We start from the raw sequence: 15397 nt of genomic DNA on the forward strand, positions 1-15397 counted from the left end.
CTTAGTAAAAAATGGTTTCATTTTTATATCAACATTGTAATAACTATTAATTGCTACTAAAATGTAGAATAAGAAAACCTTAGATGAAAAGTAAAATTATTTTCAATTATGTCAAAGATTGTACAGTGCCTGTAATGCCATCTCTTCAGTTAGTTTTTACAAGGAGTCATTTATACAACATTAGATATTTCCCAGAAGCAAGATCAACTCACCTATGCAGGTTAGGCAAAAGTCCACTTTGAAGCATCATTAAGATGAGCTGAGCTCATTTGGGTATTTTATAGTGTACACTTTAAACATAAACTACATAACATAAAATGTTTGTTTATGTTTATGTTATGTTATGTAGATGTTAAAAACGTTTATGTTAAAAACATAAACATTTTTTATTGTTTGACTTCTGAATTAGTATTTGTTTGGCATGTCATTGTGTTTTAACTAATAAACTAACTTTTGTATAACTAAAGGGTTAGTATTGAATATTTTGGATAGAAGTAATATTTCCTTAATGGAATATTAAAAAATTATCCACAAATTCAGAATTCTAATAGCTTTATGATTCTTTTGAAATATTTATGTTTTAATAATGTTTGCATTCTATTTTGATTTAGTGATCTGGAAGTAAATTCGCTACTAGAATGTTTTGAAGAAACCTTAATAGAGCAGAATAAATTGGCATCTAGTTCTGACAGGTGCTATAATCTTTTCAATCATATATTTCTAGATATGTCTTAGGAAATGAATAGTTAACAGAAGAGAGCATTCCTTTACTGTGTTTATAGAAATCTAAATTGAATATAATACAAAGTCCAAGATCCAAAATATCCTAAACTTTGGCAATTCTCAATTCTGGATTTTATATCTTTAGTTTAAACCTAGTGAAATGGCATACAGAAATTGCAAAATTCGAAATATATTTTAGTTTTTTAAGAAAAGGTACTTTAAATAAAGAAAAAATTTTTCTGAATAACCACTATATGAAATTAAAATGCGATTCAAAGCTATAATTGCAATATTTTCTGTACCATACTACAGATATCTGTCATTCTATTGATTGATGATTAAGGTATTGTCAGTGCAATGTAAGATTTCAGTTATGTCATCTTCATTTTGCATTTCTTCTTACTTATCTCATTAATTGAAAAAGTTTTTTTTTCCCCTTTGTTATATCCTAAAACCTTCAGATTTGTGACTTTCATCATCATCATGAAATATGATAGTTGTCTACATATTATGCCAAGTATTTAAAAAATATCTGCAAACACATGCCTTGATGATCTTGCAATGTCCCACACATCAGATTTTATATTAAAATATTTCTAGAATTCTTGAATGGTCTTATATTCATTAAAGTTTAAATTAGTTTTTAAGTTTTTATTAGATTAGTTAATATTAGTTTTTAAAAGTTAGTTTTTAAAAAGTTATTATTAAATTATATTAATTAAGTTAGTTTAAAAAGATTTAGTTTTTTAAAAGATTAGTTTTTAAAAAGTTATTATTATTAGTTTTTAAAAATATAAGTTTATTAGTTTTTAAAAAGATATTTTATTTCTGCATTTCGTTGCTTGCAAAATTCTGATATCCATTGGCTAATTGACATAAGTAAAATTTTGAGAAAGGAATGAAATGGGAATATTTTTATTTACTAAAACTCTACTTTTTGATAAGACTAATAATTATGGAATGGAACAAAGTAATAAACTGCTTTAACTCAGAAAGTTAAAAGAAAGAATAAATTTACTATGTGAACTACCCTTAAATTTCTTGGAATCTAGTTCTTTCTTCCTTCCCTGCCTGTTATGCCTACAAAAGAAAATGGTATGAGCCAGATCCCACTACAAGGAAGTATGTTCATGGCTAACGTAACTTGATATATTGTCATTATCCACAGTGTGAGTCCTTAGCCAGCAAGTGTTTGAAAGGGATATGCAAAAATTCAGAAGGTTGGGGGAAAAAAATCACCTTAAATGACACACTTTTTCTTGAGTATTATATTGTGCAATTCTAAACTTTGCCTGGAATTCTGGATGTTAAATCAGTGCAGATGTTGGATATCTGGATTTTAGACTTTGTATTGTATTTTCTTCTGTAATTTAATGTATTTTGTGCATGCTTTTATTATAATTTCAATGAAAAGTATGAAAAAAAGTTAAATATTTTCACAAAGAAGATAAATTGCAATACAGATTAAGTAAATGCCTGTGGTACATATGAGAAGCTTATGGAAAATAAGTAGTCTGGTAAATAATCTCAACTCTGTATATGTACTCTGTATAAGTATATGTACATATAAACATAATGTCAACAAATATAATACTTTTTTGTTATCACGGTATTAAGTGAAAAGAGCGAGTTCTCTCCTCCTAAAGCTCTTATTAATAAATGTATTTTAATTATTTTTAATTTTTAATGAATCTGAATTGAAGTTATGAAACAGTATGTTCTTCAAGTAAAAAATAAAAAAATGCTAATATAAAATTTAGAATTAGGAAAAGAAACAAACCTATTTTGGCATAAGTTTTAGATTGATAAAGTTTTATTTAAAATGTTTGCCAAAATAGGGTTGCTGCCTAATTTTAAGTAAAGCAACTTTTCATTATATTTGAAATTTGCACATTTCAGATTGGGGTAATTAAGTTTGCCAGTTATGACGTTAAATGCAGTAGCATGTCTGCTTTATAGCTATATACCCTAAAAACTATGTATTTTTTCCCCTTTAATATTAGAATAATTTCTTCAAATGACCATTTGTAACATAAAGTATGCGTAAAATTTGTATTAATTTAGTTTGACACATTTCATTGTGGCAATGGCACATCTCCGTTCTAACTCTTGCACTAAGAGTTCCTCTCTAGTGCTAAAGTTACAACAAATGCAGATTCCTTTAAAACCTTTTATTATTATTATTTTACTTTATACTCTTAGATGGCTATCTCTTCCTACAACAATGATAAATAATAATCCGTATAATGATTTAAACATAAAAAATCATAAATCTTGCTTAAGTTTAGAATTTTTTTAACTTCAATTTTTGGAACAAGGCATTTCACATAATGCAGGTTGTCATGTACATGTTATGCACAGATGCCTTGTTTCTCATTGAATTTGGTGACAATTCCAAGCAACCATCAATTAAACACGTGTCAACACTACTGTGTTGACAGAGGTTTAATTGGTATTGTGCCCAAGGAATGTTGGCCTTCCAATACATATGATGCTTCCTGTATGCAACTGTTATCACATCTTCTTTGGGGATATATTTCTTGTTTGACTGCCAAGCTTCTTCCTTATTGCTAAAGGGCCAAAACTTTGGTAATAGCTCGAATCAGTCTCTTGCCATTGTGTTGCTAATACTGAATCAATTGACCAGCATTTTTTAAGATTAGATTTCTTGGTAAGTCCTAAAAATTTCTTGATTTCTACAACCTCATTTGGTTTCCAATGATGTACGAATTGTTTCTGCTGTTAATCCATGAATACATTGCTCCATGTACCTTTTGGTTTCTGATGCAATGGTTTGCATGTGACAAATAAATGAAAAATTATGTTGACTGCAAGGAGACCGAGAGGCTGTGAGACATTTCGCATGCATTATGCTAGTGCTACCCCCAAAAATATAATCATTAGTTGTGTCATTCCCACAAACTTTATGCCATACATATGATGTTGAAGCTATTTGAAAATCATCAAATTCACTTTTACTACTTTCTAAAATACATCCCATTCTGTCAACAAGCCTGAGGCACGCTTTTTCAGATAAATTGAGATATTTTATTGCCTAGTCAACTAAAGCTTTCATTTACTCATTTTTTCTCCAAAAATGTAAAATGTATATAAAACTCAATGTAAAAAGTTGTTCGGATATGAAGACTGCACCAAAGCTCTAAAAACGTATTAGCGCCATCTTGAACCACCAGTGGCTGAGCAGTAAAGTCACTGAGCACTGATAGTTCAGTCTAGAGTTTAAATCCTGGTGAGTGGGCTGCATGGGCGTTTTTGCTATTTCCCCCATATGTAATGTGTACATGAGCCAGTTTCAAGTTCTTCACAAAGGTATCCCTTCCCTTATGCAGATAGCTCTCAAGTGGTTTGCCATAATCAAACCAAACAGATTGTGCCATCTTGTAGAAATTTTGTGAAAACATAATAATATGGACTGTGATGTGCTGCAGAGTTAATTAATAAGGTCACTGGACCTGCTACAATATAGAAAAACATTGGTATTGTTCTGTTATCAAGACTGGATTCAGGAATGTATGTATACAAATACGTATGGATGTATTTGTGTATATATATATATATATGCACATACCAAACATTTCCAAAACATTGTATAGAGGATGAGTTGTCTCTTCCCTAGTGCATGGCAAATAATCTTAAAAGATGAGATATGTCGGCAAAAGTGTTAAAAAATTTAAATCTATCTTCAGCTATCATTAATTATTTTAATATATTAAAGTTTATTTCACAAATAAAAAATAGTAAAAGTGATTTCAGTTAATCAATCAATAAAAATATTTTCTAGAATATTATGATTCAGACATTCATTAGTAAAATGCAACAAAATATCTGCAGTGAGGTTTAGTAAACTGTTTTCTAGAATTTCAAAAAATTTCATGAAGATAATTATACTCAGTATAACTAAAAGTTTAATAATATTTATAGATTCTTGGAAAGAATATTTGATACAACTTTTTCCATGAAGCTGTATATGCTCATCAAACTATAAATCACAAATATTACAAAATAATTTTGTTGATTCAGCTCAAATATGCTCACTGAAAATATTGAAAATCTATGTGATTGTATGAAATGGCATAACAAGAAGCGATGAAGTACCACAAAGCAGCATTTGGATATATCTGGTTGTAATGATAGTTTTCCGCCAAAAAACTTTCTTAATAAAGTTAGGAAAAGAAAAACCCATGTGAAAGTAGTACCTTTAGTGTTGGTAATGATCACCACCCAAATCTTTGATTTTCTGCCAATATTTTGGTAGTTTTTCAAAGCCTTTGGCCCAGAAACTTGCGAGTGGTTGCGAGTCTAAAAACAGATCAACCTCAGTTTGGTCGTTTGTGTAGAATGGATGATAGCACCAGCAAGATATAGCTGCAGGTGTGAAAAAGGTAGAAGTTCAAAGGAGCGATGTCGGGGCTATATGGTGGGTGTGGCAAAAGATCTCATTTGAGTCCATACAGAGTCCACCCAGTCAATGCAGACACATGTGGTCTTGCATTATCTTGATGGAATGTGGTCTATCTTTTATCTTTTTGTACCAGAATTCAGTTCGACATTTTTCCACGATAGCAGTCTTAACATGGACTAGCATCTCGCTGCAAACCTTGCTGTCAAGGGTATTTATCTTTCTACAGATACTCTTTATAAAAAATCACACCAGATATAAAGCATGATCTTTTTCTTAGTGAAATTGCACTTTGTGATGCTGCTGACGGGCTCACCGGTGCAGACCAACCCTCTTTTTGTTATGTGTTGTTGAAATAAATCCACTTTTCATCACAAGTGACAATCCAGTCCAGAATTTTGTTCTTGCATTGATATCTGAGAAGATTAGTTGAGGCCCAAACATGTCTGTGCTTATCTGCTTGAGTCAGCTCGTGCAGCACCCAGTGATTGAACTTGTACATTAAGTTTATGCGATGCATAGCGTGACTGATGGACATGGTTTTAAGGTCTAACTCCTCAGCAACTTAACGAGTGGCTGCATGCTGATCTTCTTTCACAAGTTCTCGCAGGTATTCCTCATCACATCAGTAGGCCAATCAGAATGCTGTGCTTCTTGAATGTCATAGTCCTTGTTTTTTAACTTTCGGTACCAAACCTTCACTTTGTCATATGATACTGTGTCTCTGTACACATGATTTGGTAACATTCTGTAGCTGACCTTTTGCAACAAAACTGGAAGTAAATTATATTCTAATCTGGTAGCATGATAGGTTCATTTCAGACACCTTGTAGTTAATGATAACAACATTTTTTTTTTTTTTTTTTTTTTTTTTTTTTTTTTTTTCAAATTTCACAACACAGTGTTCTAAAGCAATTCTATTTCTTTCAAATGCCAAAAATTGTTTTACAAAATATAATTAAACACACCAACATGAACTATTTGTGCAGACGATATTTGTGGTCATAGGAAATTTTTGTTAAAACCCAATATATTTAGCAGAGTTTCTGTTACATAAACTCTTGAGAGAAAAATATCCTTTCAATGCAGTTATGGTACTGTTCTGTTATGCAATTATGATGCAGTTATGGTGTAGTAAAATAGTGTTTCCATCAGAAGCAATCATTCACAGACTGTTTTAGAGTATTTCATTTTTTATGTAGAACTGTATGTAACAGCGAAAATGTAAGTTGGTGCTTTTCTGTTAACGAGAGTCTGCAATTAGAATTGTGAAAGTTGACAATAGGTTGGTGGTGTCTTTCTGTTTGTAATGCATATAATCAGAAACTGCTGATATTTTCCCTCATAAAATTTCTTGGTTCTTATAAAATACTTCTTTCTGTTACTGTTTATGAAAAAAGCATTACTTGTGAATCATAAAAATAGTAAATGTTTTTTGCCAATTCACAAAAATCATAATGAGTTGAGACTTTTTATAGGAGTGGGGATTCGAAAAATGCCATGAGATATAATAATTTTAATTAATGTCATTTTAATATGCTGATTGAATGGAGATGTTCTGTTCAATTCCTGTAATATTCAATTCCAATAATATTTCATTGCTTATGGTTAACTTCAGAAATTCATTTTATTGTTATGCTTATTATTTCCAGTTTAATGACTATTCAGCATTGTGAACTAGTAATGATGCATGTATATCCTGTTAACAAAGAAAGTTGTATTGCTCATCAACCTAAAAAAATGGTAAGCTGAAGGAGTAAGGACTTTATTATCATCATCATTTTTTTTAAAAAAAGGTATTTTGCATTTTTCGCATTAAAAATTTATTTGGCCTTTTTGTATTTATTTAACATCTTAAAATGAATACCTATATATTCTTAAAGTGGTGAAATCCTGTGTTCATATTTTATATCACAGTTTATGTGTCAGTAAAATAGATGTCGCTATAAATAAACAAAATTAAACATATTGTATGATTAGGTAGCTATTTATTTAGAGCAAAAAGATATAATTTTCAATGTACTGTAACTGCCTTTTAAAAAACACATTTTTGATAGGTAGCAACAAACTTTTCTTATTTTTCTGGAAAGGGTTTTAATGGGTAGTAGAGTTATTGTTTTATTGCTTTGTGAAATGATATGCCCTTTTTTTGTTTTTTTGTTTTGTTTTGCTTATTTACAGTAGATGCAACTTAATGTATTCACAATTAATGGTACTATTCAGATATTATGAAATTATCAAAGTCTCACCATTTGCATATGAAAATATGAAAAATATATTTCTTATTGTGATCAGCCGCTTAAGTTAATCTGTTTAAAATATTATAGAATAAAATTTTTAAACTGAAGGAAGGTCACCAAATGAAATCAAAATTATAAAAATTGCTAAGTAAGAGCTTAAAGGGTTTCAGTCAACCATTTAAAATTAAGCCAAAAAGCACTTGTAGTTTGATGTAGATTTTGAATCACTCTATATGTTTTGAGAGCTATCAGACACAGATCCCTCTTTTTGAGGAATAAGGAAAGTTTCTACAGTTTTTTTTTTTTTTTTTTTTTTTTTTTTTTTTTTAAATCCTGGGGAAAAAAAAAATTCTCCAAAATCATCAGTACCAGACTAAAGTTGCTTTTTTGCCTGATTTTAAATTTTACACTATCATGTTCTGTTTCCATGAGGGTTACCTTCTGAATGTTAGGGGTATGATATAGCATCGATCAAATAATTTCCAGAAATGAACTTTTGCACTAAAAGACATCATGAGCAGTTCATGTATAAACTTTTATATTTTATTAATTAAAATGCTATAAAAGTACATGCTTATATATTTCTAGTTATATTACATTGGTATTTTGAAGGATATTGTATCTCATCATTTAAAGTTATCTTTCAGTTAATATTACCAAAATAGCCGTGGAGAAACAAGATCACGTTAAGAGTCAATTACTGTATTAATATGTTTTTTTATAGTTTGCCAAAGATATGTAGTTAGCTAGTTTGTAAGTAGTAGTGGGTAAATACTAATTTTGATTTTTTAGCTGTTTGGTATGTAGCTTTAATTTGCATTATTTGTAGGGAAATCTATTACATAAAACAAAACTGAACTGTATTATCTATTTTCACTCCCTGTAAAAGTGATTTAAAAAAAAAAAAAAAAAAAGATAATAATTAAGGTTTTTGTTAAAAGTGAAGGGCTGTAAAGAAATTTTTATAAAAACAGATGGAGGATTCATATGCTTCAACAGATATGCAAGAGAGAATTGTTTAGTCAGAATACACATACTTTTCGAATTGTAGATATCAATATTGCACAGCAGATACTCTAAGCCTTCTTTGGCTTTTGTGTAAAGGACCCTAATAGGGGTTTAAAAAGTGCAAATGAAAGGCTACAAATAAAAATTGTTAGGTATACATTATTATTGTGAGGGAAAGTGAATCCCAACATAAAAATTAATAAATTTCTAACAATCCGCAATAATAAACAATATTTTTAAAAAACTGCTATAATTATGTTAGTTGATTTAACCTATGCTGATTTTCAGGAATAAACAATGTATCTGCAAATTTTATTGAATTTAAGGAAAATTTCATTATTTTGATTAAAGTTATTATAGTTTTTCTACTTTCTACCACCTGATTATTTAAATCCGCTAAACTTTAACTATGGAAACCGTAAAAAAGGTTTTTCTATGTTGAACTGAAAATTTATATGAAACTACTATATTTCAGTTCTTTACAAAGAGAAATTCTAAGAGAGGTTTAATCAAGCTCTTTGTGGAATACATGCAAAATATGATGTGTTAAAGAAGCAATGGAAGCAAAAATATTGAATATTTCATGAAAATATAATATTAAACATTTTCTCTTCATAATTAGAGATGAAAATAATATTTATGTAAAATAATTTTCAGAAAATTTTCTGTCAGCTAAATCTGTCAAATTCTGCACAAAATATAAAATTTAAATAAATACTTTTGAAATATTAGTAACTTGACTTCTGTTATGCGACACATTCTGGTTATCAGTTTACATAATTTTGCTAGGAATCTTATGAATTTCAAAGGTGAAATTCTCTGCCATTCATATACTCAAATTTAAGAATCATAAAATTGCAATCACTACAAATGTTTTAGTATGTATATTCTTTCAAATAAAAATCTTTTTCAGGTTTCTCCCATCTTAAGCACAGAAATCCACAATGTCAAGTCAGGCCGACATTTAGCTGCAAAGTTGGGCATTTTAGTTCAACAGCATTACAATTTGGCTTCTACAACAGTTACTGGCATACCAATGAAAGTAATTCTTAATTGATTATCTGCTTTTGTCTCTGTTATGTGTTTGTAGATATCTATATTCTAGAACATGTTTTTTAAAATATTATTAGGAAGAACAAAATGCAAGTTCATCTGCAAATTATGATGTGGAATTGCTCCATCCTGCTGCAGCACATGCTGAAGTTTTCAAAACAGGTATGGTATTATGACTTGGGGGAGGACTTATCATGCTCTACTGACTGTTCAAAATGTAACACCATGGAGAACATGTGCTATTAAAATCATATTTAATGGACTTATAAGAGAAATACAGAGTTACAAGAGGGAATTAATTAAAATTGCTTCTCCATTCAACTTGCAAAACACAAAAAAATCAAGATTTTATGTAGCAGTCACGTATGACAATACCTACACTGAAAGCTTTTGGGGGGGTTATATCAATCCATACTTGTTTCCATATGATGCCTAACTTCATTTGGGTAAGTAGTGTATGTTGGACTACTCATTTGCCAATTGTCAGCTAGATATGTTCAGTAGATGACATATCCAGTTGATAATTAGTTGATAATCAGGACAGAATGAGTGAACCAACATAACAGTACAACCTCGTTGGCAGTGGAGGATTATTGAATGTTGTGTGTCATTTATGGCCAGGCATTATCCTCTTGAAACTTGGCCAGAAAGACAACAAGCTCCCAAATTTCAAAGATTTAATGGGGGTTGTTGAGCATGCTTTTCATGCATATTAGGCATGTCCAAAAATGAAATTCAATATCACCCCAAACCATATATCTGGGTGACAGATTGGGATAATGATTGGGTCATGGTATTTGTTACTATGGTGCTGCCAGCCTTGTAGATGCTTAATGTTGCAGTCTGAGTTGAGATTTATCTGAAAAGATAGTCCCGTTTGTTTGTCCATGTTTGGCATTGAACACATGATTGCAGTTGCATTTGCCTTTGGTATAGGATTAACAATATAAAATCGCAGTAATGGGCAAAACAAAGATTTTCCTTTTCTGCAGACAATAATTAAGTAATATGCATTGATAATAATGAAAGATTCATGTAAAATTATCTCTTGAAATGCTCGAGACTCTTCATCTAAATCAATGTCACAAAATTGTAATTTTGCCTGTGTTTTTAAATTTTCAGTATTAATTTTTGCTTTTTATCATAGTTTCTATCCTACTGTCATTGAAAGCTAGCAGTAACAGAATTCCTGCTTTGTGTGCCCCTCCCCCATATATATAAACAAAACTGTGTTTTCTTTCTAATAGAATAATTAAAAATTAAAATAAAAGTGTGTGTTGTAATAAAAGAGAATAATTTAGTATATTCCTTACATTTTTGGAAGTATCATTTTTTGTTTTTAAAACTAGCTGTACAAATGCTAGCTTTAAAAACATTACAAATATCCCTACAAAGACATTTTAAGTTACTGATAGTCAGATATGCTTATCAAACTTTTATTGTAATTGAAACAGTATAAAATTAATGTTTGTTTTTTAAATTAAAATTTATGTCTATGATTTGCAAATATCATATGATGTTGCAAATGCATTCACAATTGGTGGATTATTGTAATTGTACTGTCTGTACATTTGCTTAAAAAAGAATTAAATTTTAAAAATTATAAATTCTTTAAAAATTTTCAAGTTTTTTTATCAGAAATTTTATTGATATTTTTAATTTTTTTCAATACATATTTAGGAGTTGTAAATGCTGAAGGTGTTCATATTACAGCTGTCAAAGAAGGTCAACTATATGAAACTGTAACGTTAAAGTGGTGTACTCCGAGATCCAGCTCTGTTGGTAAGTTAGTGTTCTACATGCAATTTAAAGAATATTTTTAGTATGCAATTAGTACTATTTAAATACTTTTACATATATATGTGTGTGTATGTAAAAGTACTTAACAATTTTATATATGTACATATGTACTCACACACATATATACTCTGTCACAAAAAAACATATAGACCCAGAAGGAAACATATAATGAAAGTTAACGTGTTTGAAGAGATAAACAAATGATTACAAATTCAGGACAAAAGATCATTTTATTAAGAATTTATGGCGTGAAAAAGTTACAAATCAGTAAATAGTATAGCCACCTCAATACTAGGTTTCGGCAGCTATACAAGCCGAAACACCGTGTAGCATTGAATCAAGTTGGTCACCTATGATACCCTGTGGAAGATCTTGCCATAATCTTTGCAATTGGGCAGTTAATTCAGCAGTATTCTTACACAGCTGCTGCTGCCTTCCAAGCATGTTCCAAATGTGCTCTTGGTGACAGGTCTGATGATCTGGCAGGCACAGAAGTACGTCATATCTTTGAAGATATTGTTGGGAGAGTCGTGCAGTATATGGGTGAACATTGTCTTGCTGATAAAAGGCACCTGGGTGACCTGATATAGACAGTACGACCTTCATTAAAACATCATATGCTTAACTGCGAGCCATCATAGTATCTTGAAGTATCACTAGAGGTAATTGTGTGTCCCAACAAATCACTCCCTGCACTGTCACATCTTATGTATGCCGCTTGACAACAAATGCCGGATTGGACCGCTGGCCTGGGTGCCTCCACATGCGTGTGTGTTGGTCATCATCACTGAGACTGAATCAAAATTCATTGCTAAAGATCACATACGAGCGACACACCAGTAACAGTCAGTCACCTTCCAGCTTGCCCTAGTTCAGCAAAAATCCACTCGACGCTGCCGATGATGTGGGGTCAGTGGTAGAGGTCTTAATGGATGTTGGCAATATATACCAGGAATCGGCCAGTCATCTCCGAATAGTTTCCCTTGGTACTACCGGATGACTGGAAGATGGTAAATGGTATTGAATCGATGCTAGTAACGTTGTTGGTGTGGAATTGGCTGCTGTTATGATTGTGTGAACCTCACGCTAATTTGTGTTCCTGGGATGCCTTGACCCTCCGCAAGGGTAGACTATCCCTTCTGTAATCCATTGTTGTCAACACCAAGCAGCTACCGTATTGCTATGACTGTGGCGGCAGCCGATATGCCTGTTCGACAAACCTGCTTCTCTGAGGCCTACTATATGGCAACAACTGCTTGTACTGCCGTTGGTTACATCTCGGAGGCATCTCTAGTCACAACACCTTCCATCCAAGTCAGCAGATTAGTTTAAATAACCCTACGTCATGAACAAACAACTGTTTATACTGTCCTTGGTTACATCTCGGAGGAATCTCTAGTCACAATACCTTCCATCCAAGTCAGCAGATTAGTTTGAATAGCCCCACAGCATGAGCAATCATGCTTTTAAACTCTCCCAGCTATGCATCTCGTATGCACATTGCACACTTCTGTCATTGGCGTCAAAATTTAAATCATTTGCATATCTCTTACCAGACTAGTTTTCCATATCTCTTACCTGCCAAGTTTCATGATTGAGGCTCGAATTCTTCCAAGTGCATATATTTTTTTGTGACAGAGAGAGAGAGATATACTTATATATATATATATATTATAAGTGTTTAGAAATTCCGAAATTCATAATATTAATTATTAAAAATCATACCTTATGCTGCAAAATTAATTAAATAATCGAGAGATATTAATTAAATCAGTACCAGGTATAATTCAGAAACGTGGCTCTGTTGAAATTATTTTGGCTGCTCCTTGAAGAAGACCAAAGAATTTTCAGTGATATTTTATTTTAATATGTTCTCTGGTTTTTGTTTCAATTTATATTCTTCCTGTTAGTCAGTTTGCCACAGTATTGATTTAATTATTATCTCTCTGTTTTATATATAGTATATTATTATGTACATATGTAGCTCAAATCATTTTGTTTTACAGAATTGCAGTATTGTACTTGTGCTTTTCGGATCACACCTGTGGATGTGAATAACAGGCCATCATCATGTTTAACAAACTTTTTATTGAATGGTAACATTTTTTTCCTAGTTTTCATGTCATGTATTGAAATATAATGAAATAAATTTGCATTTGAAAGTTATGAAATACTTACTGATATAGTAGTTTCTAAATTTTAATGAATTAAAAAAATATTAATATTCACTCATTTTTTGTGCTTATATTAAATATAAGTTATAGATAGTTATGCATTAATATAATTTTTTGTAAAATTTTATTAAAAAGCTTTTAAATTTGAGCTCTAAATGGTATTTATAATAAATTTTTCCATTTATTTTAATTATTATGTTAATAAATAGTGTAAAGTTATGTAAAATCATTGATTTCAAGAAAATCTCTAGATTATTATAGACAAAGATACAGGGGTTGTTAATCGTGGGAACGCTATGCGTAATAATTTTGTTTTTATTGATTATATGGTAAACTGTAAAAGTAACCAACTTTTTTTTTTTTTTTTTTTTTTTTTTTTTTTTAACAGGACATGCTTACTTTACATACATTCTCAGGTTTACACAAAATTATACAATTGTGGATTATAAAATTTTGTGTGTGTCAAAGGAAAATGAGAGACTTGACTGTTCCAGGGTGGTCAGCTTGATAGTAGGTTGGTCTGGTTTGTTGGTGAATTTGTCATGTTTGTCACAAAGTTACTGAGGATATTCCGGGGTAGTATGTTTAAAGTTATGGAAATGTATAATATTTATGGTAAAACATTTTGTGTTAGGAAAATAAAACTTATTTATAGAGCCAGAAAGATGTTAAAGAGATTTCTTTCCTTAAAAAAGAAACTACTGACACAAAACTGTTTACTTAGTTTAATATGCATCTGCAGAACCCTGTTTTAATACTTGAAGTAAGAAAGAGACTTCAAAAGTGGAATATTTATAACAGAACTGCTGTCTTAAAATTCTTGTTTAATAAAAAAATTCAAAGTGGATTCTGATGGTAGAAATATAAATCATCGAATGCTAACGAATGGAGCAAGAGCTGTTCCTCTGATGTGCTGCTATGCTGTCTCTCATTTCAGGATGGGTTTATGTACAGAAAACAAACAGACAAATACAGTCTAGATTGTCTGTATCCTATTTTAAAATTATGTTGGTGGTTTAGTTACACTCTGGCCAGTCATATCATGGTTTGCAGCAATTTCAGTTATCACCTTATTGGAAAGAATATTACGGTAAAAAGATAACCATTTTAAGACACCATATTCTTTCCAGTGCAAAAAGCACTATTTCGTACAGGTATTTGTATCTTTCAAGATGATAATGCTTCCGATCACTGAAGTCAAGTTGCTCAGTCATGATCTAAAGAACATGAAGTTGAAGTTACGTATTTTCCTTGGCCTGACTATCATTAGGTCATGAATATCATTTAACCATTATGGTCTGTGCTGGAAAATAGAGTGAGATTCTGTTTTCCTTTCCCAGGATCTTTGAAAGCATTGGAGCAATTTTTAATAGAAAAATGATGTAAAACATATGTTACTACCATTCAAATTACATGTAAGTTCATTTAAAAAAAATTCAAATAATTTTGAATGCTAAATGTTCAACCGTGCCGCATTACATGCACAGTTTTCCATTTTTAGATGTTTTCGTAAAATTTCATTATACATATTTTAAACGCAGCTGTAAATGTCTTGTATTAATGGGACCTCGCATATACAATTAAGTACTTCTACTAAAATAGTTTAGTAGAAGTATGCATCTGTTCACTTTCGTACCATATTAGGATGAATAGGGTTTTTACTATTTGTGATGAAGTTTAACGTTATAATCAAAAGATATAAGGTTATCCTTTCATCATTGAGAGTGGCAGAGATCTTGCCAAAGTTGCACCTATCGTTCCTGTGAAATTCTGCACTACAATTCTATCTGCAGCTCTTACAATAATATATTCATTAGTTTGCATGCACAGTCCACCAAACAGCCACTGCTGTTGAAGCATTCAATGTGCTTTGTTTTTCTGCAAATTAAAAGGCTTTTGTTGATGTATGCAGTTTTATCAGTACCTGAAATTTTACCAGAATCTGTATTTAGAATACTATGAGTGCAAACTTTCTACAG

The 15397-nt window shown here is 30.9% G+C and overlaps 1 protein-coding gene across 2 annotated transcripts in view; it reads left to right on the plus strand.

Moving 5' to 3' along the window:
• Positions 1-15397, plus strand: part of asun (integrator complex subunit 13 asun) — a 68729-nt gene that overhangs the window by 19652 nt on the left and 33680 nt on the right. For both annotated transcript variants that reach the window (XM_035356758.2, XM_035356757.2), the window contains exons 4-9: positions 612-692; positions 6796-6886; positions 9305-9433; positions 9522-9606; positions 11125-11226; positions 13251-13340. In XM_035356758.2, coding sequence (XP_035212649.2) covers positions 612-692; positions 6796-6886; positions 9305-9433; positions 9522-9606; positions 11125-11226; positions 13251-13340 — 578 coding nt within the window. The remainder of the gene's footprint in view (positions 1-611; positions 693-6795; positions 6887-9304; positions 9434-9521; positions 9607-11124; positions 11227-13250; positions 13341-15397) is intronic.

This window comes from Stegodyphus dumicola, chromosome 3 (assembly GCF_044657685.1).
Source record: "Stegodyphus dumicola isolate Sdum_Otavi_A_Nest chromosome 3, ASM4465768v1".
Classification (NCBI taxonomy): domain Eukaryota; kingdom Metazoa; phylum Arthropoda; class Arachnida; order Araneae; family Eresidae; genus Stegodyphus; species Stegodyphus dumicola.